The following is a 27,281-nucleotide window of genomic DNA, read 5'->3' as shown; positions in this document are numbered from 1 at the left end:
ACGCCGAGAGATTGCGATGCTACGGCGCATGTTCGGCGCTGTCTGACTCAAGTCTTGAGAAGTCCGAGCTTTAGGGCTGCATCCGGACCGGGGGTGCAGGGGTGTGGGTCGCACTATCGGCCCGAATAAGTCAGGTTTGCGAGCTTATCCTTATCAATCAGTGGGAGTTGGGCACGCTAATCATTGATGCCTTGAGTTTTGACGTGGACGGCTTCGCTTAATGGGTGAAGCATGCTTGTCTAGAGATAGCATGCGCAGAGTTTTCACGCCTTCTTGTATGCCATGACCAAACACACAGCGGAGGCGGAGTTGGGAGCAAGCTACCAGCGAGGGCATCTGTCCAGCCAGGGCGACCCAAGTAAAGTGGTTGGCAGTAACGAGTACAATGACTTGTTTGATGCCTAGTGGACTACAAATTATGTGACAGAGCTTGCATCTTTCTCCTATCCCTGGGATAGTGATAACCCTCAACTCTATTCACACAACCTGTAAACTCAATATCCTGATGTGGCTATCTCTGTATCCTCCCAAGCTGTATCCTCCCAAGATTTGAAGTCGGGGCAAGGGCTCCACTACGTTTGAATTTGGAGCGGACATGTTGAAAGCAACTTCTCAACAAATGTTGACTTACTACATCTGCGTGAAGATTGAAGTACCTGAAGAACATCATTGTAAATTGATCATTAAATACAGAAAGACAATCAACCGGCTATACATCCCTCCGCAACTGCGTAGTAGAAGCCATCAAATACTGTCAAAGCTAGAAACCCCCTTGCCCTCCACCACTATAGCGTAATCCGATTATTCTTAATCGGCGCAATACCATACCAAACAATGGAAGCAAGGCCCAGGAAGGCCGCAACACAGCTAAAGACCAGCGCAACGATACCCCTGGAAGTGAATCCCGCAGGCAGGGGCGCAACGGCTCTATTCTCACCGGTAAGATCGTAAAAGTCCTCAGTGTTGCCGGCCGCGTTACCAGTTGTTGGCGTTCCCGCGGCAGCACACACATCATAGTGGTTTTGCGGAATTTGCAAGTTTTCTTGGAGGTAGAGTGGTGCTTCGACCATTACGGTTGCGAGGCCGGCGTCCATGTGCCATTCGATGTGGCAATGGAAAAACCAAACTCCTACAATTGTTGTCAGTATAAAACGGGGGAAAACTGTTCGTCAGTAAAGGAGCCTACCTGGATTATCCGCCCTGAAGCGAGCAACGAAGTTACCCATGGGACTAACGATCAGTGTGTCCCGACGGACGGGGACGGAAGCAAAAGTCACATTGTCCGGGTTATAGTGACCTTCATAGTCGCCGCTGCGCCAAAGGACTTGGAAATTGTGACCGTGAAGATGGAATGGGTGTTTGCCCGTGTCATCGTTATTAAGCACAATGTCAACGATATCTCCCTTCTCGAGGACGTAGGCGTGTGTGTCTGTGCCATATATCGACGCATCTGTCGCTGCGGACCCTGTTGTAAGGGCCGAGTATAATACAGGGACCTTAGGCTGCACGTAGGAGATTCCGTTGAAGAAGGCACTATCGGGTATTTGTCAGTATACCTTGGGTGGGGGCTGGTTGGGGCGCTTACTAGTTTGCTCCGTCGCCCAGATTGTCCATTGTTAGATCGAGTGTGATTGTGAGGTTGGCGTCAGGGTAGGCTTCAATTCCGTCGTAGGGGGTAAGAGTGAAATCGTCAAAGTAGTCGAGGTCATCAACCGTTTCGGCTGCGGGATTGTCGTTGGATTCGTCATACACAAGCCACCCGGTGACATTGTAGTTAAGTGTATCTGGAAGGGTATCGAACAAGCTCTGTTGAAGTCAGTTGGTTGTGGAGAATTAATCAAATTCGAAACTCACAGTGTCCATACTCCCAACCATGGCATAATTCTTGTCTGTGTCGTTTTTCATCGTGACCAGAAAGCTGTATCGCTGAGCCGAAGAGATATAAATCCTCTCGGCAGTGGCAGGCTCAGTCCACACGCCATCAACCTCAACAATCTGCATATCGTGGTCCTCAATCCAGAAATACTGACTAGCAAAGGCTCCAATATTTGCCATACGGAAGAGATAAGTCTTCCCCGGCTCGACGGATATGGTCAGGTTCTGGGTTTCGTTCATCAAGGCGGCCTTGGGAACGGGCTCGGCACCTGTGGGATTTTCGACGCTGATGAATTGTTTGAGAAGGTCGGGCATCTGACCATGGTACCAGTCTGACAGAGAGAGAACAAATTCCTTGTCGTATTGTCCGATATAGGGGTCCTCTTCGTCGTGGATGACGAGCGCCTGGCGCAGGCCGTCTGGGTACTGCCCTCGGGTATGCGAGTGGTACCAATATGTGCCGGATTGGTCGATCTGTTCCAGTCAGTAGAAGCCAAGACATAGTCTCAGAATTTCGCTCACAGTAAAATCGTAGACCATCGTCTCGCCAGGAGGAATACCACACTGAGTCAAACCAGGCGGACCGTCCATCTCCGTTGTACCATTTTGGAAGAAACCATGAAAATGAATACTGGTAGTCTCATTTCCCAGCCCGTTGTAAACGTTTGCAATGACTCGGTCACCCTTCGTGAAGTTTAGTAGAGGCAAGGGCCATTCGTTGTTGATGCCGATGACCGGGCGAGGTTGGAGTCCATCAGGGTTGGCAGTGACCCAAGAGATATTCCAGTCGTAGTTGTGCGTTATCGCATTGGCAGCGGCCGTAAACAGCACGACTAACAAAGCCGACAGGAATCGCATGATTGCTGTTTCTCGCAAATACCTTGAGAGTTGTGTCCCGTAGCCCTCCGAGCGAAAGGCGCCCTGTTTTATGTCTCTCGTATATCTAACATCGCAAGGGATCCCGGGTTCCTGTACCGTGAATGAGTGGGTCTCGTATTCTTCAATACAGAGTCCGTTTTGTTACAATCGCTGTCTAATACGTAGACGAAAAAGGTGATTCGGCCCGAGTTATAGACCTAGAGCCCTTGTATAGTTCGCTTTATCGTACGATCTTGATGGGAGCCATCAACATGTTTCGAGAATTGGTGCATCGAGAGTGTGTCAAAGTAATATCGTAGGAGGTGGTGGCGCCGTCGGCGAAGGACGGCTCGCAAACCTGGCCATCTCCGGGTACAGGGAACGGCGTTATCCGGTTGCACGAGGAAACTAGAATGTAGTTTGTCAGTAGTCAGAGTTCTACATTTCTAAGACGCGGGGATCGGAGGCTTGGGCGATATAAGAACAGTGATATGCCCCATCAGTCAACTCTATGCTCAGCAACATTGACAACGCCCATATCGCAGCAATATGGCCAACAACGTCTTTGCGGTTACTGGTATGGTCCTATGATCTAAACTTTTGAATATTGCTCATCCATACAGTGTTCTTTATTTGTTTTCGAGAATGCCTTGAAAGCAGTATCATCGTCTCAGTGCTTCTAGCCTTCTTGAGCCAGACACTCGGAGCCGAGGCGGATAAGGCGGCTCTCAAAAAGCTGCGCATTCAGGTACGTATGCTTCTTCCTGCAACGTGCAAGACTTATTTAGCTCAACCGATGTCCTGTTTAGGTCTGGGTAGGCGTTGCCCTCGGGTTATTCCTCTGTCTATGCATCGGTGCCGGTATGATCGGAGCCTTCTACGGCCTCGAGAAAGACACCTTCACCAACACCGAGGACATCTGGGAAGGCGTCTTTGGTCTGATGGCTTCAATTATCATTTCGATCATGGGCGCCGGCCTGCTCCGCGTCAACAAGATGCGCGAGAAGTGGCGCGTGAAGCTCTCAAAGGCTCTGGAGACCAAGACCAAGTCCCACACCTGGATGGGCAGACTGAAAGATTGGTCTGAGAAACATGTTATGTTCATTCTGCCTTTCATCACTGTGCTTCGTGAAGGCCTAGAAGCCGTTGTGTATATTGGTGGTGTTGGTCTTGGGCTCACTGCGTCTTCGTTCCCGTTGGCTATCTTTTGTGGTCTTCTTGCTGGGTGTGCTGTGGGTTATGTGATGTATAAGTGAGTTTATCCCTTGATCTGGAGATTTCTGCGCTGCGACTAATAGAATGACACAGGGGTGGAAGTTCCGCTTCTCTGCAATATTTCCTGATCATATCCACCTGCTTCCTCTACCTCGTCGCAGCCGGCCTATTCTCCCGTGCCGTTGGGTACTTCGAGACAAACACCTGGAACCACATCATCGGCGGTGACGCATCCGAGACAGGATCTGGTCCCGGCTCATACGATATCCGTCAGAGCGTCTGGCACGTCAACTGCTGCAATCCCGAGCTCAATGGCGGTGGCGGCTGGGGTATCTTCAATGCGCTTTTCGGGTGGACCAACTCGGCTACGTACGGGTCAGTCTTGTCGTACAATCTGTATTGGATTGTGATTATTCTTTCGTACATGGCGATGAGGTTCCAGGAGCGAAACGGATATATTCCCGTCGTCACCCCGCTTGTCAAGGCTCTTGGACTTGATCGGTTTAGGAAGAAGTCTGAGAATGGCGAGGTTACTGAGACGGTGGAGGCTAGAAAGGAAGGAAATGATGTACCTCTACAGGTGGTTACCCGGACTTTGAGCGAGGCGTAAATGTGCAGTGGGAACCGTCAGGGCCTGGAGCAGAAAGGAGAGGAAAAGTTTTGTCGCGAAGATACTTGCGTACCAACATGGTGGATGAATATGGGGAAAGGTACCCGATCATGGAATAGTACTTAGTGGTTTGTAGATATCGAGTATGTTTAGTGAAATTGAAGGGTTTCCACAAGGGTGCGCACGAGTTAGGGACGTAGAACTAAGCACCTTCACTAAGTGGACCACGCGTAGAGATCTGATAGCATGGCATCAATCTGATAAGAAGCTGGCAGACCATCGTGAAAAAAAAAAAATACAAAATTGCAGCACGCCTCCTTGCTTGACATAAACCAGTGCCCGTCGGAGAAAGCGTGACTCCAATCCTATACTGGCATTCCTGTTCAAGAAGGGTCGAGAAATCTCTCCTGATACGTGTATCTTTAAATATTAAGCATTCAACCATCCGTCGATGTCCCGACAAGAGGCGACCAATGTGCACGGCTTGACAGCCAAAGGCAGCCTCGCCTTACCTTCAACCGTAGCCCTACCGAGTGCACCACGAGTGGATCACTGAGTTTGCGTTGCGTACGTCTACCATGAGTTTGCATATGAACATATACCGTGGTCTAGGTAGGCTTTTAGATCGGTCTAGTTCGGCAATCCTTTCCCAAAATTGGGTGGGCTTGCGAGTGCGACCATGGTCCGGTGTCAAGGTTGCTGCAAAGAAGCTCCGGCACGGCGCTGCCTTGCCCGTGAATCACAGTCGGTTGCAGGGCATGATCGTGCCCTGGTAGACTGTTGGCGTATGCGGAAGATACCAGAATCTCCCAAGAACATCGTGAAATGTGCTTTGATGCCGCCCACATGATGGTCGCTTTTGAGCGCAGTGTCAAATGGTGAATCGCGAACTTCATTAGTATGGCTGTCTGGGGTGAGGAATAGATAGGAAATAATATCACACTTGCCTTATCAATACATCTAACTTGTTATGCCAGGATTGAAACTGCTTTCTCCATCCTGTCCCAACCCTGATATTGCTGTCATTTTCGAGGCCCCAGATACATTGCGCTCCTTCTGTCTTCAAGGGCTTGTCAACGCCACCAGCATCGCTTTGTCATGCCGTACCAGTGGAGACAAGGAGCATAAATAGGTTCTACAAGAAACAATGGACCTTTGAGACATGACAAGATAAACAAAGGTTTTATTGATTGCATGCAGTCCACTCAAGCGCTCTGTGGAGATGGTCAAGCCTCTTATAGAAGGCGATTTTCGCCGGTACTCTCTAACCAGCCTACAACAGTGCGGATCTCCAATTTGAAAATGGGCGATCTAACGCCCCTAGACGTGAATATGGGCGTCTCATACGACTCCGACCTTGAATCCGAAGAGAACGAATCATCTAACAAGCGTTCAACATTCAAAAGACATGCAAAGCGCGACCGGTACAACTTTTGGGGGGTGGACTTCTAAGAATTTCTAGGGACGGTGACAAAGAACGGACCTACAAAATCCGTAAACAGTTTCGTGTGGATTCTGCATAGCATATGTTAGGTTGCCCTCCTTTATACGTCGCTGGACTCAACCCCTTTCTCACAACCCGCGAGATGGTGCCGGCCCAAATTTTGGTTCGCTTCAGAATTGAACTTGAGTCTAGATTTTGATTGATGCTCACACTTTTGTAATTCTGTGATTACAACAATATCCCAAGGCTAATGCAACGAAAGATGCTGCCCTTTGTACTCTGTACGGTGAAGAACAAGACAGACCGGACCAGGCCATCAGCACCGCTGTCAGACCCATCGTACATCTCTTAGATCGTCGATAGCCGCACGAATATAATCGTCTCGAGAGCACGGACGTTGAGGAACGACCGCATAGACACGGCGGACATAATACTGGGCGTAAAAACCACACGTCTCGTTCTTTGATTCCTATACATCGCGCTAGACAGCGCCTTGTATGTACTCAAGCTTACACCGGGAACTGGCTAGAAATGCACACTAAAATGATGATATGGCGGGCGCAATTGGGCTTGGAACGTTGACAATGCCGGGGAGACCAGCTGTCAATGCCTCGCCGTTTCCACTGGGCTGAGCACTACAATCTGCCTTCTCGCAATCCAGGAAACGGGTTAACTGGCCCGCAAGCCTCATAGAGCAACGATGGGTTGCAATGTGAAGACCGCCAAGAGGAAGCGATTGGATCACGCTTCCCATGGCTCGTAGTGATCTTTGTACGCCCCTTCTCCGGGAACAAATAGTTAGGGATTTCGCTGTGGGCAGTTCTACGGTTATGCCGGGCTACGTGAATCCCGATTTCCTTTGCATTGTTGGACTCATTTCTCATGTTATCTCTACAGATGGACAATGGTACTACGTCTAAAGGTAAAGGCGTCAAGATTGGAGGAAAAGCGAACAGTCAAGCTAGTCTATCATAAGCGAGGCTAAAGTGCCACAAACAGTATGAGATAGTAAATTGTAACATCAGCACCTATGTGATATCAATGACAGAGAAGGTTGTCTAAACAGGCAAAATAGGCAGAAAAAATAAGATCATCCAGTATATCCCCGTCACCCGTGCCGTCAAAAAACAGTCGGTCGCAATGCCCATGGATAACTCTGTGGGGCAGGCAAGGTAGTTGCCAACACAGGGCATGCGGCGGCGACGTTGCGTTAGGAACGAAGAGAAGCATTTCGAAAAGCGCGCAGAGGGCTGTAAGCTGCGAGTCTAACAACGTAGAGCCAAGGATGGGTTCTGAGTTCGGACGCCTGCTCGGACTCTCCGTTCTGGATCCCCGGGCTGAAACGGTCTGGGACAGATGAAAATGCTGAGTGACCTACATGACGACCACTAATCGACAATGGAGGGGCTCGGGTAGAAGGGACACGCTGGATATGATGTCGGTGAAATGCAGACGGGTCATTGAGGTACAGCGGGTGGTTTTTGATGGGGCTGGCCAGTTTTGTTTCTGGATTCGTTGGGTATAGTGAATTGATTTGAGAAATATGCCCCCCGGTGCTGGTACATATCTCTGAGCGCGTCGGGTCTCAATAGCGGTCTCGGTAGGGTTTGGGATCCGGAACCCGTGTCTTCTCAGTGGTTGTGGAAGGTGCTGAACGGCGAGGGCTGGCGTTGACGGCCGGAGCCCAATTACAGGCTCCTTCTGAGCTCTTCCAGTCCGGACTCCCCGGACTCTCCAGTGTCCCTGCTAGTTGAGAGTTTCACGCCGTCTCCCAACTTCCACAGCATGGACTTTCACCACCCATACCCCTGGGAGCCGAATGAATGGTCTCGCAGAACCGCTCAGAATGCACAGGTGCCTGTATCGCCCAGGCCTGACTATTCCGTCCACAACATCTGACCAATCGAGATGGTACATCATGCCGAGAACGCCATTATCTCGACTGGTGACTATCCGGAATGGGCGTGGTACGGGCTACCACTTTCGGGAACGACCCTCGTTGGTCTAGTGAGTATAGTTCCGGCCAATAACTACAGGGGCCATCCACATGCTTGGTCGCGGAATCCCTCCTCTATACTGTGATAAGGGTCTGTCAAGTGATTGAAGTGATTGAAGGTCGGCTAATTCTCGCTCTGTGAATTCCCTCTCACGGTTGTAGTAAGGATGTTGTCTGCGACCTCGACCGTTCCGGCTCTCGCTATCTGGAAGTGGAACATTCGCCATGACTTGCTCGATGAATTGCTGCGTGACCTCGGGGGATCCGGGGGGCGATACGAGACAGCCTGGAGGGAAGGGGTAAACCTAGGTTAGCTCGGTCAGCGTAAGTGGGCTTGATTTAGGACAACGGTAGTGCGAGCCTGGGGGCCGGAAAAACTGACCTTTTCAAACGTGATAGCCATGGTCCTGAACACTAGGGGTGGTTTTACAGCGTTCTCGAACTCTGTCTCAGGAGAAGAACCTTTGTCGATGCTAGAAGATGCTCAGGAGCTATTGTGGTTGATTCCATATTTTCCAGGAGACTTCTATTAATACCAAGTGGCATCATGGCCATCCTGCGTCCGTTTGATGATGTTTGTTCGACTTGTTCAATGGAAGATCAAAGAGCTTTTGTCTGAAGACATCCTGAGTGATAATTCACCCTAGGGAAACCCAGCCCAGAAGTGACTGGGTGCAGTAGCCGACGTACTAAAAAAATAGATACTATTCCCAGACCACGCACCATAATATCTCATGATGTTTCAATGTACAGTATAGTACTAGCATGTAGTACTACTAGGGAGACCCTAGGTCACAAGGCAACAAAGAGCCAACAAAGAGCCCACAAAGAGCCAACAAAAAGCCACCACCGCTACGTTTCGGTTCTGAGGGAACAATGAAAACATACGCCTTGCGACATAAGGCCAGTGTCTGGTGCGCATGCAGTGCCAGAAATAGCACTCAGTCATAAGCCAATTATGCAAAATTACAAAAGCGCTAAACTCCCCCCCTCACCCTCCTCCGAAAATAAAACAGGTAAGTATTTCAATCCAAAATCATGACGACCGAAAGTTGTAATCAGGCTCCTCTGCCCACTATTACCTTGCCACCTTCCTCTAGCAGGATGCGCATATTACCGCCGATAAACGTGAGTTCAGAGTTGGATGTGAGTGATATACAGTTTCAAGTGGGACAATACTCAGCTTTCGAAGCCTTCCATGTCGTCAAGGAATATCTCGAGGCTTATGACAATGAAAGCGAGATGCCTCCCGCAGGTTGTCAGCTATACAATCTGTTGTCCGCGGTAGAGCCTATAGATCCCTATGAAAGAAGGCTCTATCGAGGTGCGCAAGAGAACATAGGACTCATGATTGTGGATCTAGCCGAGAAAATCCCGTACGACCACCGTGCCCAGAAAAGGCTCGTTAATTTTCTCGTCATGCTTGGACGAAGTGGCCGGTTTCCAGAGCTTGTCGATATGGGTTACTTCTGCAAACATCCAGACGGCGAGCTTCCATTTCGGGATGAGTGTGATGCTTCTGCCTCTCGTAAGGCCCTTTTTCTCTATGCATTTCACTTTCATTTATAGCTGATTAGTTGTTCTTTTCTCTCTGTTAGCATTCTGGGAGTTCGGCATGGACAGCCGGAAGCTAAATTCAGTCGCATTCCAGGCTCGACTCGCTGCAATGGGTATTGTGGACCATAGTGTTGCTATGATAGCCACCATGGAGGAGGCCTTGGAACAACCCATCCCCAGTGACCCTGGTTGTACACTAAGCACGCGCATTTGTCTCTCCGCCTTGTGGGTTCTCTGCAATTGTCAGAATCTATACTATCATGCGGTCCTGAAGCATGAGAATCTTAGCAAAGATGCTTTTCCATGGCCCAGACCCACGGGCATGTATGATGGCCCTGCACGAGGATGGGAGCGTTGGGACTTTTGGCAACAGAGGTTTATTCAGCTCTGCAAGAACCCCCTTATCACGGAGGAAGCTCGCCATCTAGGGCGCAAGGCAGCGAGCTTGATGAGGAGCTTTTCTGACAATGTGGAATGGTAATGCTTGCCTGTTCATTTTATGCGTTTGTTGTTGATGAAGATCCAACTGTTCAGTCGCTCTTTTGTACCTCGCCTTGCTTTATCATGTCTATTTGGTTCTGAAATCTATATCAACTGCTGAGTGACTCTCTTCTAATCTCTCGCAGCATTTCCCACAACCTACCCCATTTCTACCCTTGTGCCTTCCTGCTAACACACCTGTTGTGTTAGATTGACCTTTTCTACAAAGCCGGCTTCGCTCCCTCAACATCACCCTCCGTTAGGCATTTCCTTGATTGAATCTTACAAAGGTTCCGTACCTTTAAGTTCAGCTAGAGATTATGAACAGTCCATCACATCCTGACGGCGGCGGAGGGAGCCACAGAACCCGCTGTTTTCGAGCTTTCCAGTCGCCAGTGTCTGGGACGGGATCAATGTCAAAAGTCACTCTTAAGGCCCGAGATCACGCCAAACCCTATTAAACCTTAAGGGAGTGACGAATACGTCCGCTATGTACTGAAATCTTTTCTTCATCACGTCACCCGGCATGCATCTATTCCAATATAGATGATTGTGGATTTTTCTGGGTCTCTATCTCCCGTGCTATTATGAGAAACTGTTGACCAACGATGGCAAATGGGAGATGAGGCAACGAAAGCACAACATTTAGAAGAGGAGTGATATGTCTTTATTGGATGAAGATACTTTGTCGCGTCCAGAAGAGTGGGACGCGTTTAAGACCGCGAGCGAAGCGCAGAGAGGCTGACTTACAAGGATGCGATGCCCTACCTAACAGGCCTCCAGGAAACTTCGACGCTGTCACCAAGGGTCACCTCCATAACTTGCGCTCTCATAAAAGGGCGCCGAATTTGCCTGTTACCACCGCCAGCATTAGCCAGTGCGCGAAATTCCCCTTGATCTATTATCCCGACGTCAACGTCGGCCTGGGAGACATGAGCAGCCATCCCAACAATGTTCCCATCCCTGTCTATGACTATACGATACCGTCCCACTGGCGGTTTCTGCCTTTCCCTCCCTTTATTAGCGTAGTCGAAGCCTGGGATGGCTCCGGCCATCCACATCCGGGGTGTGAGTTCTACAGCCATGTTGCCGCTCGACGTCCCTGTGAATATGAGCTTTGTGAATGAGAGCTCTTCGAACGAGGACGATAGAGCACGCCTGAGCCTGCTCCTATACATGAGTACTCTATCCATCCTCCGTCGCGGGCACCGTCTTTATCATCATAAATCACGAAGCCAGTGATGAGTCATTGTATGGCTGGTGAGAGCCCCCAGCTGCGATTTAGTATACCAGTCGGTAGCATTGGTTGCAGCAATGGAAACTCTGGCCGCGGATACTGCATGTCTAGGCAAAACAGCTGAAATTACTGCGAAGGCGAGGGACTTGTCTATCTAGGCATCGACTGTGAAGAATGTAAGTGTTTGAGGGCTGCCTAGTTCCTGGTAATCCCGCTCTTCATCTCCATCCTTGCTGTTCTGGTCGTCTTCTATGGTTACCTTGATTTGTTGCTTTCTCATAAAGAAATGCATATATACCTGATCATCCCATATATAAACCCCGCGCGGGGAGCCCTCCGTGTCTTATGCAGCTAGTGCGCGCCCCGGTGAACTCTAGTATATAGCTACCGTAATTCCTGCAAACGGGAAACTAACAAAAGAGCCGGAAAAAACAGATAACTTCATCACGGACGAATATCACCAAGGGCATCCGCAAAAGACCCACAATGGCCGCATCAACCGAACCAAGTAAGTAGATCAACACGGTGTTTGTACATAATTTTATCCCCATCTAACAACCACTCACCAGTCACGTTCGACAAAGAAACATTCACCCTCACTGGCCGCAATTTAACCTACAAATTCCACGTCGACGCCTCAACCTCGGACCTCCGAACCGATCACTTTGGCGCACGCATAACCGGTCCCATACCAAACGACCCAAACCCCATAATCGACGGCTGGACAGGAATGCCTGATCGCGTGAGAAGGGAATTCCCTGATGCAGGCCGAGGCGATTTTCGTGTGCCGGCTTTTAGAATTAGACAGGCGGAGGGGCATACCGTTTCGGAGTTTAAGTATATGGATTTCGATGTTGTGAAGGGGAAGGAGGGGGGGTTGAACGGGTTGCCGGGGACTTTTGGGGAGGAAACTGATGTGAGTACGTTGGTTGTTAGGCTTGTTGATGAGCTTAGTGGGATTGAGGCGGAGTTGAGGTATAGTGTTTTTCCAGGGTTGGATGGGGTAGTGAGGAGTTCGAGGGTTATCAATAGGAGTTCGCAGGCTGTGACTGTTGAGGAGCTTAAGAGTTTGAGTGTGGATTTTCCGGTCGACGAGTTTGAGATGATTGGGTTACGAGGTGACTGGGCGAGGGAGGCGCATCGGGTCAGGAGGAAGGTTGATTACGGGGTGCAGAGGTATCCATCTTCCTATGATATGCCTTTTCATACTGATGGTGGTCCAGCTTCGGGAGTACAACAGGGTTCTCATCACATCTACATAACCCTTTTGGTGCCCTAGTCCACCCGTCAACTACCGAGTCGCAGGGCGAAGCATGGGGTTTCTCGCTAGTATACAGCGGATCATGGACAATCAATGTCGAGAAAGGATCGCAGGGTCTGACGAGGGTCTCGGCTGGGCCGAACCAGCTCTCGTGGGAACTGAAACCAGGCGAGAGTCTAACATCTCCAGAATGTGTATCCGTTTATTCGGCGAACGGGCTAGGAGGGGTCTCTCGATCACTACACAGACTCTACAGAAATCACCTCATGCGGAGCAAATTTGCAACTAGTGACAGACCAGTACTTTTGAATAGCTGGGAGGGTCTCTACTTTGACATTGACCAAGAGCGGATGGTGAACCTAGCTGAGGAGTCGGCTGCTCTAGGGGTGAAGCTACTTGTCATGGACGACGGGTGGTTTGGCAAAGAGTACCCTCGTACATCGGATGCAGCGGGTTTAGGAGACTGGGTTCCTAATCCTGAACGCTTTCCCGAGGGACTAGCTCCTTTAGTAGAGAAGGTCACCTCGCTCAAGGTCGCGGATTACTCGACTACCCTGCGCTTTGGTATCTGGGTCGAGCCGGAGATGGTCAATCCGCAGTCTGCACTCTACAATGAACATCCAGACTGGGTGCTGCATGCTGGAAAGTACCCCAGGACAGAACAGCGGAACCAGTTGGTGCTTAATCTTGCATTACCTGAGGTGCAGGAGTTTATCATTGCTGCCATGTCCACTCTTCTAGAAAGCGCCGACATAACCTACGTCAAGTGGGACCACAACAGGGGTCTCGCAGAGATGCCCTCACAAAGCGCGAATCACGCATACATGCTGGGGATGTACCGCGTGTTTGACGTTCTCACGACGCGTTTCCGAGACGTCTTATGGGAGGGATGTGCATCCGGTGGCGGAAGATTCGACGCAGGGATTCTGCAGTACTTTCCACAGGTCTGGACCTCAGACGATAGCGACGCCGTTGAACGTATCTTTATTCAATTTGGATCTTCCCTTGCTTACCCCGCAAGTGCAATGGGGTGCCATGTATCATCTGTTCCCAATCACCAGACGGGAAGGACAACGCCATTATCATTCCGCGCGCACGTTGCCATGATGGGCGGATCGTTTGGTCTAGAGCTTAACCCGGCTGATATGAGTGATGATGATAAGCGGGCGATCCCTGCCCTGATCGACCTTGCAGAACGGGTCAATCCGATTGTGCTGAAGGGTGATATGTATCGGTTGGCACTACCAGAGGAGTCGAATTGGCCAGCGGCATTATTCATTTCCGAAAACGGCGCGCAGGGAGTTCTCTTCTACTTCCAACTCAGTCCGAATGTCAACCATACGATGCCCAGGATAAAATTGCAAGGACTGGAACCAGAGGCGACATATCTCGTGGACGGAGACGGCCAGTTCTCTGGCTTGACGTTGATGAATCTTGGATTGCAATACTCGTTTAGGACAGAGTATGGGAGCAGGGTGGTACTCATACAAAGGATAGTCTAGAAGCCTGGAATTTGTCAGTACTTTGTTTTGGCAGACGGAAGTACATTCTTGAAACACACCGTATCTGCAGAAGCGGCACTGAAATTCTTGAACAATACCTTTGATCGCCATGCACAGATCACTTCATACCCATCACTCGTAGAGTACATGAAGAATGAGAGATGTCGACGGGTGGATTCCACTGCCCAGCCTCTGGACCCCGACCGTGCAGTCCCTGTCGAACGTGCGCGGCTTGAACGTAGCAGCCCTACTTGGATTGGGGGAAGGAAATGAAACTTCCGTCCCCGCGCAGCCACAAATGGCACTTGAGCTTGGCCGACAGGGATCTCGAGAACTTGACAGGTTCTCATGTTTCAAGCGCGATCTGACTGGTCGATTCCCCCTTCGGACGCCGGAGCAGCGGATCTGTGCGTCGCCGTTATTGTCGCCGAGGCTGGTATATTAAGTCTTTGTTCGGTATATAACAGGGCGTTCATCCCGTGGGGTTGAAAAGGATAGGGGCGAATTTTCTCATTCAAGAATTATTCGGGAAATGCTGTCTGTTGTCCTGCGACCGATATGGCCAGGACTTGGTTCGTCCTGCTTTTGCTGGCGTTGATCGTACAATTTGCTATGGGAGAGGACACCTGCAGAACTATCGAGAATCTACCACAATCCGCAGTACGTTACTGGACACAAGATTTAAACCCCTGAGTCCTGTTCTAATCGTCCGCAGGAATCATGTCTTTCCAACGCCGCTGTCTCCGGGAGTTGCACCGACATGAGTCGCGAAATCTGTACAACGCAGTACACCAGCATCACATCGTGCTATGAGAGTCACTGCGGCTTGCGGGATTATCTATGTATGTTATATCCAGACACCGCCTCTGAGGGGCAGTCACTTACAAGAGAATGATTGGTAGACGCGATGAACATGACCAACACCCTCTGCGGCATCCCCCCACGGAAGCGTCAGGGCACCCAAATCGCCGTCGGAACAATCTTTATAGTTCTTACCACACTCGTCGTCGGATTGCGCATAGCTGGGCGACCACCGTGCTCGGATTCGTTTGGTATTGACGATATCATTGGGCTGATAACTTATGTATGCGCCCACTGTTTTCCGGAGGATACATCTGACAACAATAGTGCACGGCGATGGTGGACACGGCGGTGATGCTTGCAGGAGTGAAAGTCGGCTGGGGAACAGACATGTGGGCATTGAACAAGGAGGATATCATTCAGCAGATGAAGGTGCGCTGGTCACCCCTTCCCTCCGTCTTTCTTCCTTTCTAATCGATATCTTCCCTACGCAGCTGTTCTACATCGGCATCATCTACTTCTACTTCTCCGTCGCCATAACAAAACTCGCCATCCTCTTCTTCTACCTCCGTATCTTCACAACCCGGACTTTCAAAAGGGTAACATACGGACTGATAGCACTCTGCTCCGCATACGCCATGGCAGCGATATTCCAGAGCGCATTCGACTGCTCGCCGCCATCGTACTTCTGGACCCGCTTTGACGGTGTGAGTCAGGGGACTTGTTTGCCCTATGCGGCGTTCAAGGTTATGCCGCCGATTAATATTGTGCTTGATGTGGCTGTTATGGTTCTCCCGTTGCCGTTGTTGCTAAGGCTGAATTTGCCCTGGGCGAAGAAGTTGAGGGTTGTTAGTATGTTTTCGGTGGGGATTTTGTATGTCTTTCGCGTTCTCCGCATGATTGACAGGTGCTGATATTTGCTAGAATAATCATTGCTGGTACCCTGCGCATGACGCACCTATATCATTCGATCACAGCGTACAACATCACCTGTGCGTCTCTCCGTCTCCCTTTTCTTATTCTTTAACACGCCATCCCTCCTAACATATAACAGACAACGGCGGCGAAATCTCCTACTTCGGCGTAATCGAAGCCGACGTCAGTGTAATGTGCACCTGCATGCCTGCCATCGCCGCATTGCTAAAACGCGTCTTACCCCGATGGTTCGGCTCAGCGCCTGATTCAGGCCTTACATATCACACATTTCAAACTGTTACGTCGCCGCGGACGACGATTAGAGGTAGTAATCTTGCGAAACAGACTAGACCTACTTGTGAGAGTGCGGAGGATATCCAGCTTATTACGGTTTTGTCGGATGAGGAGAGGGGGTTGGAAAGACAGAGGGGCAGTGAATTTACTGGGTCTGGGAGTGGGATTGGGGTTGGGATTGCGAGGCCCGAGAAGTGTTTGAGTCCGTTGTGAATATACTCCTATCAACCCATCCTATCTTGCCTGAATGCAGTGGAATCTAATAATAAAACTCCCTCGCCAACCCATCCCCATCATCCCCATCCTGATTCTCCCCCATCTCAAATGGCGGACTCTGCGGCACCAGCAGCGTCTGCGGACTCTTAACCTTGACATGCTGACTCGCCCACGCTTTCTGTCTTCCAATATTATCCTGCGCGAATGTCACAGCCTCACTAAACTCTTTATCCCAGAGTGCCTGACTAGCCGGTGTAAGCGCCGTAAGGTGGCCCTCGATATAACCGAGGAACATCTGGAGTGATTGGAGTACGATGAGCGTTTCATAGGCATTACTACATTCAGGATTGTCCTCCATTGGGAAGAGAGCTTTTCGCAAACGCTCACAGACGCGACGCCCGTATTTGCGGGACTCGTGGTACCGCTCGACTATGGGGTCTAGTTTCGATATACTATCGTGCGTAATCTGTTTGAGTGTCTCCAGACCAGCTTGGATCTCCATATCGTGCACGAGGCGGGGGATGATATTACTGTATATATCGCGCAGCATAAGGAGGGCTTCATGTGTAGCGCCGAGCCACATTTCTAGCCAGCGGACTTTATGCGAGGAGGAGTCGGTTGTTATATCATGGGCGTTGGGCTTGGATTGACTGACTTGGGTGATTGTCTTGCTTTGTTGTTCTGGTGCTGCGCGGGTGGATGAGGATGAGGGTTCGGTCTGGATGATCTTTTCGATTCGCACGCTGCCGGATTTGAATGTTGGTTGTTTGGAGACGGGGTCCCATTGTTCTGGACACAAGTCAGTTGGGCATTGTCGTCGGAAGGTATAGGGGGGTTAGTACGTACCGATGGTAAGTTCATTCGCAGCTCGTGCCCTCCCATCTTTACTATCAAAATACCCAAAATGGAATGGGATAAAGACGTGGCCCTGATTAATTCCCTCGATCTTAACAGGTAATTCAACCTGTCCCCGTCTCGACTTGACTAAGACCACCTCACCAGCAGAAACACCCAGTTCTTGCGCATCCTTCTCGCACAGAATAATAAACGGCTCCGGGTCAGCACCCTGCAACCTCTTCGATCTCCCCGTCTTCGTCCGCGTATGGAAATGGAATACGTTTCGCCCTGTAGACAGGTAGAAAGGGTAGTCGTCATCCGGCATCTCCCAAGACTTTTTATAATGGCAGGACTTCAGTATCGCGCGTCCAGCGGGGTTCATAGCAGCGTACTGATCCTTCGTCAACGGCGCGCCAGTCTCCAGATCATGGCCAAAGGATTCGCAGTAGTCGATATCCGTAAAGAATTTCCCGTCGTTGAATAACCTCTCTTTACCATAGGGATACTTCTTCGTACAGGGCCACTGAACCCCACTACCCCCCGAGAGCTTCGAGTATGTAAGGTTTGAGCAATCAAGCGGTCGATCGTAGGACATCTTCTTCCATTCGCAGAAGACTTCCTCGGGTGTATTGAATGGAATAAGTGGATCCCCGTCTTTATTGCGAAAGTCCATGCGTCTCGCGAAATCGAGGAAGATATCTAGATCGGATTTCGCTTCACCGGGTGGATCGACGGCTTTATGCGTTAGGTGCATCGTGCGATCAACGTTCGTAAAACACCCCGTTTTCTCGCCCCATTGTGCAGCGGGCAGTACGACGTCCGCGACGGCTGCGGTTTCCGTGAGGAAAATATCCTGCACGACAAGGAAAAAATCAGGTTTCGTAAGCAATTCCCTGACACGCAGCAAATTCGGCAATGAAACGAGCGGATTCGTGCCGCTCACCCAAAACATCTCAATACTCCCGCGCTCAATATACTTTAGCATATTCTGGATATGAGTCGGTTCATTCCAATGCGGAACCTTCTCCGGCTCGATGTTCCAGATCTTTGCGATTTCAGCCATGTGCGCTTTGTTCTGGTGGTTCCTGAAGCCCGGGTACTCGCCGTCGCAGCCTGTTTCGCGGTTGTTTTGGGCCGTGGGTTGCCCGTTCATTTGCAATATGCCGGAACCGGGTTTGCCGATGTGGCCCAATATCAAGTTTATGTTGTTGATTTGGCATGCGGCGGCTGTGGCCTGGTTGCTTTGGTACACGCCTTGCAGGGCGGTTGAGAGGAGGGAGCCGGATAGGGCGAGGGCTTTGGCTGTTGAGTGAAGTTGGGGGATTGGGACTCCAGTAATCTTAGACACGTAGTCGGGAGTATACTTTTTGACGGTCTCTTTGAGCTCATCGAACCCGCAGACGAATTCGGACACGTAGTGCTCGTTTACCCAGCCGTTTTCGATGATGAGGTGTTGCAGGCCGTTGAGGAGGGCTACATTTGTGCCGAGCTTGGGTGAGAGGTGAATGGTTGCTTTCTTTGCTGTATCTGAAAGTCGAGGGTCGACGACAATGAGCTTTGGTGGATTTGGTCCTTCCAGTCGATCGAGGACACGAGCCCATAGCACCGTCTGGGTGGCAGCCATATTGTGGCCGACCAGGAACAGACAATCTGTGTAGTCGATGTCTGCGTATGACCCTGGTTGACCATCACTACCGAAATTCTCACGCATACTAGCTGCAGCAGTAGCAGTGCAAAGTCGCGTATTGCCGTCCCTACTTTGTTAGAATGGCCTATATAAAATGGGAGTTGGCATACATATGCAACGTATTCAACCCAGCCTTTCCAACCATCGCCAGAACATAGTACTCCTCAAGTAACAACTGACCACTCGTATAGAAGCCAATACCGTGATTCGTGAGTCGACGCTGAATATCCTTTGCCCGGTCGACAATCAAACTCATTGCCTCGTCCCAGGTGGCGTTCTCCAGCTTGCCGTTTCGCCGGACCAGGGGGTGCTTCAGCCGGTCGGGGTGGTTGATTGACACCCATCTAGACCTGTAAATACTTGAATTGAACTGATGAGAAGGTATATACATACCCATTAAGACCCTTAGGTCCCAATCGCCCTTTATTGACCCGGTCGGCCGCTCGTCCTCGTACACCAACGACCTTGCCATCCTTGACGCCGATATCCATGCCACAGCCATTGCTATACCCATCATCAGTACAAGTAGAAAATATACACATAAAGAGGATCATACCTGCAAAGCACACAAGCACTCTGCACCCACTTATCAGGCGTATCAACTAGATGCTCATCACATCGCGTAGGCCACTGGTGCTTGTACGGCGTGCGATCGCCCCAGATGTTCTTGATGGAGTCTCTGCTTTCGCGGACTTCGGGCATCTTGGCTGTGCTGAGGTGCACTCAGAGACAGCTGAGACTGGGTATAGTGCAGGGGAGGATTGACGAACGGCAGAAAAGAATTTACCAAGCATTGATTAATGTGGGGATGTGAGCTCACAATGACATATGAGGCTTTCTCTCGATTGGGTGATGTTGAAGTTGCCAAGGAAGGATCGTGAAATGATGAACACCTGTTCATCTGCTGTACAGAATAGTTCATATTACGTGCGATATGGGATTATCGTATACTGAGGCAGTCAGGTTGGTGGAAGGGGAGGCTGAGGGACAGAAATTATGCCAGACAGAAACATGTCCGCTATTCAACGCGTGCGACCGGGTAGTGGCACAGACGATCCACAGCCCTATCTCGACACCGCAATATGATACTTCTGCTATGGATGGATTTGCTTTGGGCTCGATAGCAACAGAGACAGCTACCCCTGAGTCTCCTGTCACGTTTGAAGTGGTCGCTACGACGACCGCCGGCGACAGACCTCATTCACCAGATAACGACCTGAGAGACGGGATTCCACCTTGCGTCGAGATCATGACTGGTGCACCATTTCCACTCGGTCGCGATGCCGATATCTTCGACTGCACTGTTCCAGTTGAGGATGTCGTTGTTACAGAGAACAAGTTCTCGAGTCGTCGGTATATCTCTGTGTCGAAAGCGGCGCGACCGCGGCAGCATCGGAGGCTGGCAGGCGGCGACTTTCGCAAGGCCGATCTGATTGTCGAGGCTGGAGGGAGTATTCAACCACAGCATATCATGGCCATGGCGTCGGTCGGTTTCATAGGAGCTCAAGTCGTGCGAAGGCCTCGCGTGGCTGTTTTCTCGACGGGGTGTGAGGTTGTATCGCAGGACAACGACCGGTCGCATCCGTTCATGATCAACGATGCCAATGGACCCTATCTCACATCGATGCTTGGAAAATGGGGAGTCGACGTTGACTTTCGCGGTGTTGTTCGAGACGATCGTGAGGCTATGGAGGGAGCGATTCTCTCTGCGTTAGAGGAGCAGTACGATGTTATCATCACATCTGGCGCAGTTTCTGCCGGTCGCTGCGACATCATCCCCAGCCTGATCAAGCGGATAGGGGGCAGAACTGTGTTCCACAAAGTCGCAGTCAAGCCCGGCCATCCTATCCTGTTCTCCATGCTTCCTCGTGGCACCGGCGAGTCAGCATTCTTCGGGCTGCCAGGGAACCCAGTCGCAGCGGCAGCATGTCTTCGGTTCTTTACCCTGCGATATCTAAGGAGCCTTCAAGGACAGACGGAACAAGAGCCCAGAAGGGCAAGTCTGCGATTGTCACCACCAGATGAGGAACATTTGTCACCGTGCGACGCCACAAAGAGCCAAGTCCTGGAATTTAAACCAGAACCAGACATCTTCCGACCGGCGGTACTGTCGAAATGCGGGCAGGAGGTCTGGATAATCGATGACCATAGTCCTGGGAAGACGAGACCCTTTCTGCAGGGCAACAGTTGGGTGCACATCCCCAGTGGCGTCTCGGAAGTCCAACAGGGCAGCCAAGTCACTGTGCTTCCGTTTAGTTGATGTCCGTGACAATTGATTCGATCTCTCGAGTCATCCTCAAAGCTTGTTCGTATTCAGTTTGGGTATTCATGTTATACAGCCAGTTCTGATTCAACGGGCGAATAGTCTGGCCCTTTGTTCTGAGGACAATTTGTTTCGGCCCTAGAATGCCCTTGTCCACGTTCTCCTGAAGTAGAGCCAAGGCACCGGGCGACCAAATCCCAAGAAGAGGCTCGTAGATCCCATCCAGGTTCTCAAAGCAAGTAACGGATATAATCTCCGAGCCAGAACCAGATTTCGTCACCGACTCATACGAATCGTGCAATTGGTGCATAGCGGGGACACTGAAGAATGGGTAATCGCAGGCGATCACAAGCCAGGTGGCGCTTTTGTCCTGGCGATGCGCGACCACGAGACCGGCTGCCGGGCCGATTTCACGTTGATTACATTCTGCAGACCCCAGGGGTTCGTCCGAGTGATCGTAAATAACTTGGACTAGGAAACAAGTAGATTGGTGGCGGAGGCGCAACGTGGTTTGGGTTAGACGCTCTACACGTGGACTGGCAGTAATTTCATTTAGAGAGCGGGGTGAAGGTAGTGATAAAAAGACGGTGGAGTTGGGAAAGGCCAGATGCAGTCGGAGCAATTGAGTGAAGAAGATCGGAATGGAGTCTGTGATGCAGAGCAACTCCTTGCGCGAGCCCATGCGAGAGGAACGACCCCCGGCCAGAAGGAGCGGTTGGATTGACATGTTGATGATCGATTCTGTGACAGTTGGCCGTGCAGAGCAAAGTATATATTGTTGATCTAGTTATGTCTTACATAACTGTGACGCCACTCAAACAAGCTACATTAAGAGGCGTTGCTATTAAAACTGTATACATGCATGGACGTTGTCAGTGTCAGTTCTCGGGGCGCACTTACTTCTGCTGAATGTAAAGCACGCAACCAGTTTGTGAAGGAATTTGTTTCAGACTGCCTCTGTGATGCCTGAGCGCCAGAGCAGTTGCGATCCTGGCAATCTTAGTCCAGCCAGTTCCAGTGGGTTTGGTTCCCCAATAAGGGATAAGCACAGCCCCAGACTCACTCCTTTGGGAGCAATCAGGGTCGATCCGGTGCGGACTCGGGATTTTCGGATGCTCTGAAACAGTTAATTTTGGACGCCGTTGGAGCCTCGCATACCATCTTATCTTATGCCTGTATCACAGTTCGCAGACAGCAGACGTCAAATGAGCTAGGATCACTCATTCACAAGTGCGACGGACTGCTTGCGTGATGACAGCGGGGAACACGGTACAGAAACTGGGACGAGCCAGGAACTTGGTTCAGCTGTTTCGGTTGGTCCTCGAGGTGAACTGCCGTGGTTTTCTTCCTTGCCTTGTTCAGCTCCCATGACTCTGTACCTACAGCATCTGGAGTCTGGACTCGAGTATGCCGCTGCCCACCAGCCAAAATTTCGCCGCTGACTCGTGAAGCCAGCCCAAGAGGACAGCTTGGAATAGCGCACGGCGGTCCTACTCTATCCAGTCTAGATTTCTCCCACGAATCGTATAGCGCCAACTCTGTCGGGAACCATCGATCGATCTGGAACTGCGTGGAGTATACGACCTCGTGCGTCCCCACCGATCTGATGCACAAGATCTGTGCTCTTGCAGAGTCTGCCCGTTCGTTATGGAGTCTATACGACTCTTTACGTCTCTACACTGCCCCTGTTGGGCGCAGGCCGTTGATTCATGAAACAGCGGCCATCAACGACCTGCGCGCGATCTGCACTTTCCCATGCCGCCGATCGTTCGTTTTTGAATACATCAAGGCCGCACCTGCCCTGCGTTTGCCAACGAACTGGGACCTGGGAACTTATCCTCCTCATCCTCACCATGGTGGGCACTCTGCCTTTTAACAACCACAGCTTGGCCATTTTTGTGGCCACTGCGGTCATGGTCGGCCTTTCGATCATCGCGGTGCTGATGCGGTGTTTCGTTCGGTTGTATCTTGTTCGCGCATTCGGCTGGGACGATGCGTTGATGCTTGTAGCGCTGGTATGGCTGTTTGCACTCTGGTTGGCTTGTATATACTAACGGTGGCAGGCGCTATTCATGGCACTGTCCGCCCTTTGCATGATGGGATCAAAGGTAGGCGTTGGCCACAAGGTAGAAGACTTTCCAGACCTGAAGACCTTGCAAGATGCTCTAAAGGTATACTATCTTTACAAATTACATCTTAGCCCCCGTCTAATGATCCTAGGTCTGGTGGCTCGGCCAAATGCTATACCTCTGGGCATCCGCCGTGTCCAAAATCGCCATCGCCGTCGCCCTCCTCCGTCTGGCCGTTCGCCGTCTCCATCGTTTCATTCTCTGGGCCAATTGCGTGGTCATTGTTATTATTGGCTTGGTATTCTGGCTGGTCCTGCTGTTCGACTGCAACCCGGTTAGCTACTTCTGGGAACGCACGAATTTCCTCAAGCAGGGCACCTGTTTGTCGACTCACGTCCTGCTTATTATTGCGTACACATACAGTTGCGTCACGATCGTCTGTGACTTTACGTTGGGTATACTCCCGGTGTTTTTGGTATGGGGGTTGCAGATGAACAAACGAACGAAATTGGCGTTGATGGGTATTTTTGGGCTGGGTGCAATGTATGGACCATACTATAACTGCGCTGGAGACCAGACCAGCTAACGATTACAGTGCGAGCGTTGCTGTCGTGATCCGATTGCCCTATCTCAAAAACTACTCCGACATCGACTTCCTCTGTATGTGCACTCCCCCTCTTCCCAGCATCTCATCAACTAACAATTACCTCTAGATTCCACTTACCAAATCGCCGTCTGGTCCGTTATCGAAACCGGCCTCGCCATCATCGCCGGTTCCCTCATCACCCTCCGCCCCCTATTCAGATGGTTCCTCGACCACTCCTCCCCCTCCTCTTACCACGACGACGACCGCACGCCCGCGGAAGGCGGCAAACATCCTCTCTCAACCTTAACCGCCAACGCAAGCAAACCCGGCTACGAAGATCCGAAATACTGGCGCCCCGATCTCGACGATATCGGCACCGTGACAACGTCCATAACAGCGCCACTGGGACGGAGTAGACAGGATAGTGAAGCTGCTTTATCCCCGATCCTCCCATCGCCTAGCCATCGCAAAAACTCGGTCTCCGTCCAGCAGTCTTTTCGCGTGACCAAGGATGAGCGTGAGCCAGCGTACGCTCAGGGATTTACGGAGGGGTACATGGCGGGGTTTAATGCAAGGTATAACGGGTTCCAGTATGAGTTGGGGCCTTAATTAATTTGGCTACCTAGATCATACCTGCAAGACTCGTAATGCTGTGGATACTCTACTTGTAATTATACTTGTGGTGATGGAAACGTGGGATGTATGACATCATACTGATGCGCCATGTATATAATGCCTGATCTCGTCTGGATCTCTCTACAGCTCTGCCAAGCGAATTAATTTCTTTTGTTAATCTTCTAAACACCTTCAAACTGCCAAGACTGTCAAAATGGCTAAGCATGATGATACCAAGACGCATCGCTTCCACCAGTATGTTGTCCTACTTCTACCCGGCATACCCGAACTAACAGCAACAGAGTCGGCCACTGGATGCCCCCAGACTACGACGCCCACCACAAATGGCTCGGCGGCGTAATCGCACACGTCGACAAAAACAAAGAGAAAGAACTTCATCCCGTCCTGCAGGAATTCAGAGACCTCATCGAATCAAACACGAGAGTCTACATGCTCATCTCGTCGATGTTCGCCGAGGTCCCCAAGAATCGCCAGTACAGCGAAGACCCCACAGGTTGTCCCCAGATAAGAGACTACCACCACATGCTACAAGTCCTCAATTATATCCTCACGACCGCACCATCCTGGAATGATTTCTCGCTCCGCGTCGGACTAGTGGGGTTACCCATTAATGCAGTACTGGACTGGAGCATGGGTACACCAAGCGGGTACGCAGCATACTTAGACCCGGACATCAACGGCATGATTAAGAAGGTTCTCAATGCATGGGGCGAGTACCTTACATCCCCGGACTCGCGCGAAGTCCTAGGCGACGACCAATACGGCTGGTTCGGGGAAGTCGGGAAGGGCAATCTCATGAACGTCGCGAATATGCCGCGCGATACGGGGCACCAGTTCGATGAACTGTTTGTTTGTGATCCGTCAAAGCCGTATCATGGGTATAAGAGCTGGGACGACTTCTTTACGCGGCTTTTTCGCGAGGGGGTCAGGCCTGTTGACAAGCCGGAGGATGATCGGGTGGTTGTGAATGCGTGCGAGAGCCAGCCTTATAAAGTTGCGCGGGGTGTTAAGGAAAGAGATACGTTCTGGATTAAGAGTCAGCCGTATTCGGTTTCCGATATGTTGTCGCATGATGATTTCAGTGAGCAGTTTGTCGGCGGGACGGTGTATCAGGCGTTCTTGAGTGCGTTGAGTTATCACCGGTGGCATGCGCCTGTCTCGGGTAAGATTGTGAAGGCTTATGTCGTTGATGGGACGTATTACTCTGAGCCGCTCTTCGAAGGGCTTTGGGGAGATAGAGAGGATAAGCCTCACGGGCAGAAGATCGACAAGGGTGGTGAAGTGACGACGCAGGAGTATCTTAGTTGTGTGGCGACTAGGGCGATTATCTTCATCGAGTGTGATAATCCGGATATTGGGCTTATGGCGTTCTTGGGGATTGGCATGTGCGAGGTTTCGACGTGCGATATTACGGCTAGGGAGGGACAGCATGTTCAGAAGGGAGAGCAGTTGGGCATGTTCCACTTTGGAGGGTCGACGCATTGTCTTCTTTTTAGAAAGGGAGTGGAACTCGAGGGGTTCCCTTCGCCAGATTTGAAGAGGAATGTCGCTGTCAATAGTCAGTTGGCGGTGGTGAAGGGGGCGTAGGGTGGTATTCACGGGCTGCCAGCAATAGTGTCATTTTTGTAGAACATACGAATACACGATCAATTTCACTTTCAAGTCATTTTCATCAGGCTCGTAGTTGGTGTTGATCTAGCCGCAATGATTCTTGTGCCGTCATGGTTTATTCACTGTTGCTGTGATATATATATCTCCGGGGTAACTCCGGCAAATCTGTATAGGCCTCTATCCCCGTTTATTATCGCCGTCCTTCAGCGACATCCTCAACTACGGCAATCCTTGTTCTCAAGTTGCTTCGAACGGCGCAAGGCTGTTTTGTCTAACTGATTTGTTGCCGAAAGCATCGAGATCTCTGTCCAAGACCGTGCCGATCATCCGAACTCACATTGCCACGATGTTCATCCCACTCCACCCACGCGTGGACGAAGCACAGCAACTGGAATGCGGGGGAGGAGAGACAAGGGACACAAACGAGCCCTACGTTACTGTCTCTGATAAGACCGTCATTAAGGTCGGCGTCGGGATAAGCTTTGCCATCATCTTCCTCTGTCTAGTGATCGCCGTGCTATGGTTCCAGCCCTGGCGAAAATGGAAGCGCAGGACCTCAACGCGCGAAGAGCAGTCGCCGTTTATGGGAGGACAGCCTGAGGCGAGGGAAATTCATGAACCTAAGCAGTCTGCACATACGGACCGACCGGGAATACTCCACCAGCGTCAGCACCAGATCCAGCGCAAACCAGTTCCACTGCAACGCCGCCTGACTATCAAGCTCCCAAGGCATGTTTCCGGGGCTAGGAGATCAAGGACACCGGAGGATCAACTTACCTCACTTGGCCCGGACCCGTTGGATGATCCGCTTAATGATTCGAACAAGATGAGCACGCCGGATGAAGCGTTGCTCAGAAAGTGAGTTGTCCGGATAGGGTATTGGGAAATTACCATGGAGAAAGAGGGCCAGGTCGGAAGGTCCGGTGGTGCATCGATCTTTGAGAGCTTATAATGGTTGTTGAGGCAAATGGGAGTCCAGGATGGCGGCTCTAGTGCTTTATCCATGTCCCACGGAAATTGTTGATGGTTTTTATTGTCTTGCTTCATTCTAAGGGGTCCACGTTTCCTTGATTTTAGTTCATCTGATCTCTGTGAATGTTGCTGTGAATGTTCTTTATTGTCCCTTATATATCGAAACAATCCCAAGAACAGTATTTATACATCTGGATACCCGCAGGGCCTCAAAAATCCACCCGTACAAACCATCCCAATCCAAAACAAGGGTTTCTCACAAGCCATCAGTCATCAACATACAGTTCTGAACTTACTAAAACGTCCTTTAAAACTCACCCAACATGTTCATCACCAAAATTTAATGGCTAAAACTTGCT

At 50.7% G+C, this 27,281-nt stretch overlaps 9 protein-coding genes across 9 annotated transcripts; 7 read left to right on the top strand and 2 right to left on the bottom strand.

Annotated features, from left to right (window-relative positions):
* Positions 1-785: 785 nt before the first annotated feature.
* On the bottom strand, positions 786-2,733 carry fetC (putative ferrooxidoreductase Fet3; the record flags this gene model as incomplete). Its single annotated transcript, XM_073775630.1, has 5 exons — positions 786-1,129; positions 1,187-1,533; positions 1,586-1,806; positions 1,855-2,349; positions 2,398-2,733. The coding sequence occupies 5 exons, from the start codon at positions 2,731-2,733 to the stop codon at positions 786-788; spliced, it is 1,743 nt and encodes a 580-aa protein (XP_073627182.1).
* A 549-nt stretch (positions 2,734-3,282) lies between these two features.
* On the top strand, positions 3,283-4,575 carry BDV14DRAFT_209386 (FTR1 family protein; the record flags this gene model as incomplete). Its single annotated transcript, XM_073775629.1, has 4 exons — positions 3,283-3,310; positions 3,357-3,481; positions 3,543-3,985; positions 4,042-4,575. The coding sequence occupies 4 exons, from the start codon at positions 3,283-3,285 to the stop codon at positions 4,556-4,558; spliced, it is 1,113 nt and encodes a 370-aa protein (XP_073627181.1). The 3' UTR covers positions 4,559-4,575.
* Positions 4,576-11,758: 7,183 nt separating this feature from the next.
* BDV14DRAFT_200993 (alpha-galactosidase) lies at positions 11,759-14,035 on the top strand (the record flags this gene model as incomplete). Its single annotated transcript, XM_073773632.1, has 3 exons — positions 11,759-11,780; positions 11,842-12,448; positions 12,496-14,035. The coding sequence occupies 3 exons, from the start codon at positions 11,759-11,761 to the stop codon at positions 14,033-14,035; spliced, it is 2,169 nt and encodes a 722-aa protein (XP_073627180.1).
* Positions 14,036-15,065: 1,030 nt separating this feature from the next.
* BDV14DRAFT_77866 (uncharacterized protein) lies at positions 15,066-16,281 on the top strand. Its single transcript, XM_073777503.1, has 4 exons — positions 15,066-15,268; positions 15,331-15,710; positions 15,761-15,828; positions 15,891-16,281. The coding sequence occupies exons 1-4, from the start codon at positions 15,173-15,175 to the stop codon at positions 16,256-16,258; spliced, it is 912 nt and encodes a 303-aa protein (XP_073627179.1). The 5' UTR covers positions 15,066-15,172; the 3' UTR covers positions 16,259-16,281.
* On the bottom strand, positions 16,282-19,603 carry BDV14DRAFT_77847 (molybdopterin oxidoreductase family protein). Its single transcript, XM_073777502.1, has 5 exons — positions 19,342-19,603; positions 19,179-19,289; positions 18,896-19,129; positions 17,108-18,852; positions 16,282-17,050 (listed from the first exon to the last, which is right to left on the bottom strand). The coding sequence occupies exons 1-5, from the start codon at positions 19,485-19,487 to the stop codon at positions 16,305-16,307; spliced, it is 2,982 nt and encodes a 993-aa protein (XP_073627178.1). The 5' UTR covers positions 19,488-19,603; the 3' UTR covers positions 16,282-16,304.
* A 116-nt stretch (positions 19,604-19,719) lies between these two features.
* Positions 19,720-21,045, top strand: BDV14DRAFT_190327 (molybdopterin molybdotransferase MoeA; the record flags this gene model as incomplete). The annotated part of the gene is made up of 2 exons (XM_073771321.1): positions 19,720-19,798; positions 19,829-21,045. 2 exons carry the CDS (start codon positions 19,720-19,722, stop codon positions 21,043-21,045), a joined length of 1,296 nt encoding a protein of 431 aa, XP_073627177.1.
* Positions 21,046-22,644: 1,599 nt separating this feature from the next.
* On the top strand, positions 22,645-24,473 carry BDV14DRAFT_175077 (uncharacterized protein). The gene is made up of 5 exons (XM_073769004.1): positions 22,645-23,063; positions 23,112-23,219; positions 23,269-23,660; positions 23,713-23,777; positions 23,831-24,473. The coding sequence occupies exons 1-5, from the start codon at positions 22,758-22,760 to the stop codon at positions 24,310-24,312; spliced, it is 1,353 nt and encodes a 450-aa protein (XP_073627176.1). The 5' UTR covers positions 22,645-22,757; the 3' UTR covers positions 24,313-24,473.
* BDV14DRAFT_175076 (phosphatidylserine decarboxylase family protein) lies at positions 24,474-26,001 on the top strand. Its single transcript, XM_073769003.1, has 2 exons — positions 24,474-24,573; positions 24,621-26,001. The coding sequence occupies exons 1-2, from the start codon at positions 24,533-24,535 to the stop codon at positions 25,924-25,926; spliced, it is 1,347 nt and encodes a 448-aa protein (XP_073627175.1). The 5' UTR covers positions 24,474-24,532; the 3' UTR covers positions 25,927-26,001.
* A 295-nt stretch (positions 26,002-26,296) lies between these two features.
* On the top strand, positions 26,297-26,812 carry BDV14DRAFT_200987 (uncharacterized protein; the record flags this gene model as incomplete). Its single annotated transcript, XM_073773631.1, has 1 exon — positions 26,297-26,812. One exon carries the CDS (start codon positions 26,297-26,299, stop codon positions 26,810-26,812), a length of 516 nt encoding a protein of 171 aa, XP_073627174.1.
* Positions 26,813-27,281: the final 469 nt, after the last annotated feature.

This window comes from Aspergillus stella-maris, assembly GCF_047715825.1.
Source record: "Aspergillus stella-maris strain CBS 113639 unplaced genomic scaffold BDV14scaffold_34, whole genome shotgun sequence".
Classification (NCBI taxonomy): Eukaryota; Fungi; Ascomycota; class Eurotiomycetes; order Eurotiales; family Aspergillaceae; genus Aspergillus; species Aspergillus stella-maris.
This window is presented reverse-complemented; position numbering and strand designations above follow the sequence as displayed.

Coding starts and splice junctions, on each gene's coding strand:
- BDV14DRAFT_77847 (XM_073777502.1), bottom strand. CDS start 19,487: ATGCCCGAAGTCCGCGAAAGCAGAGACTCCATCAAGAACATCTGGGGC. Junction 19,130..19,178: donor GGACCTAAGGGTCTTAATGG/GTATGTATATAC, acceptor TTACAGGTCTAG/ATGGGTGTCAATCAACCACC. Junction 17,051..17,107: donor TGCGAATGAACTTACCATCG/GTACGTACTAAC, acceptor ACTTGTGTCCAG/AACAATGGGACCCCGTCTCC.
- BDV14DRAFT_77866 (XM_073777503.1), top strand. CDS start 15,173: ATGGTGGACACGGCGGTGATGCTTGCAGGAGTGAAAGTCGGCTGGGGA. Junction 15,269..15,330: donor ATATCATTCAGCAGATGAAG/GTGCGCTGGTCA, acceptor TTCCCTACGCAG/CTGTTCTACATCGGCATCAT. Junction 15,829..15,890: donor CACAGCGTACAACATCACCT/GTGCGTCTCTCC, acceptor AACATATAACAG/ACAACGGCGGCGAAATCTCC.
- BDV14DRAFT_175076 (XM_073769003.1), top strand. CDS start 24,533: ATGGCTAAGCATGATGATACCAAGACGCATCGCTTCCACCA. Junction 24,574..24,620: donor AAGACGCATCGCTTCCACCA/GTATGTTGTCCT, acceptor TAACAGCAACAG/AGTCGGCCACTGGATGCCCC.
- BDV14DRAFT_175077 (XM_073769004.1), top strand. CDS start 22,758: ATGAAACAGCGGCCATCAACGACCTGCGCGCGATCTGCACTTTCCCAT. Junction 23,064..23,111: donor CGTTGATGCTTGTAGCGCTG/GTATGGCTGTTT, acceptor TAACGGTGGCAG/GCGCTATTCATGGCACTGTC. Junction 23,778..23,830: donor CTCCGACATCGACTTCCTCT/GTATGTGCACTC, acceptor AATTACCTCTAG/ATTCCACTTACCAAATCGCC.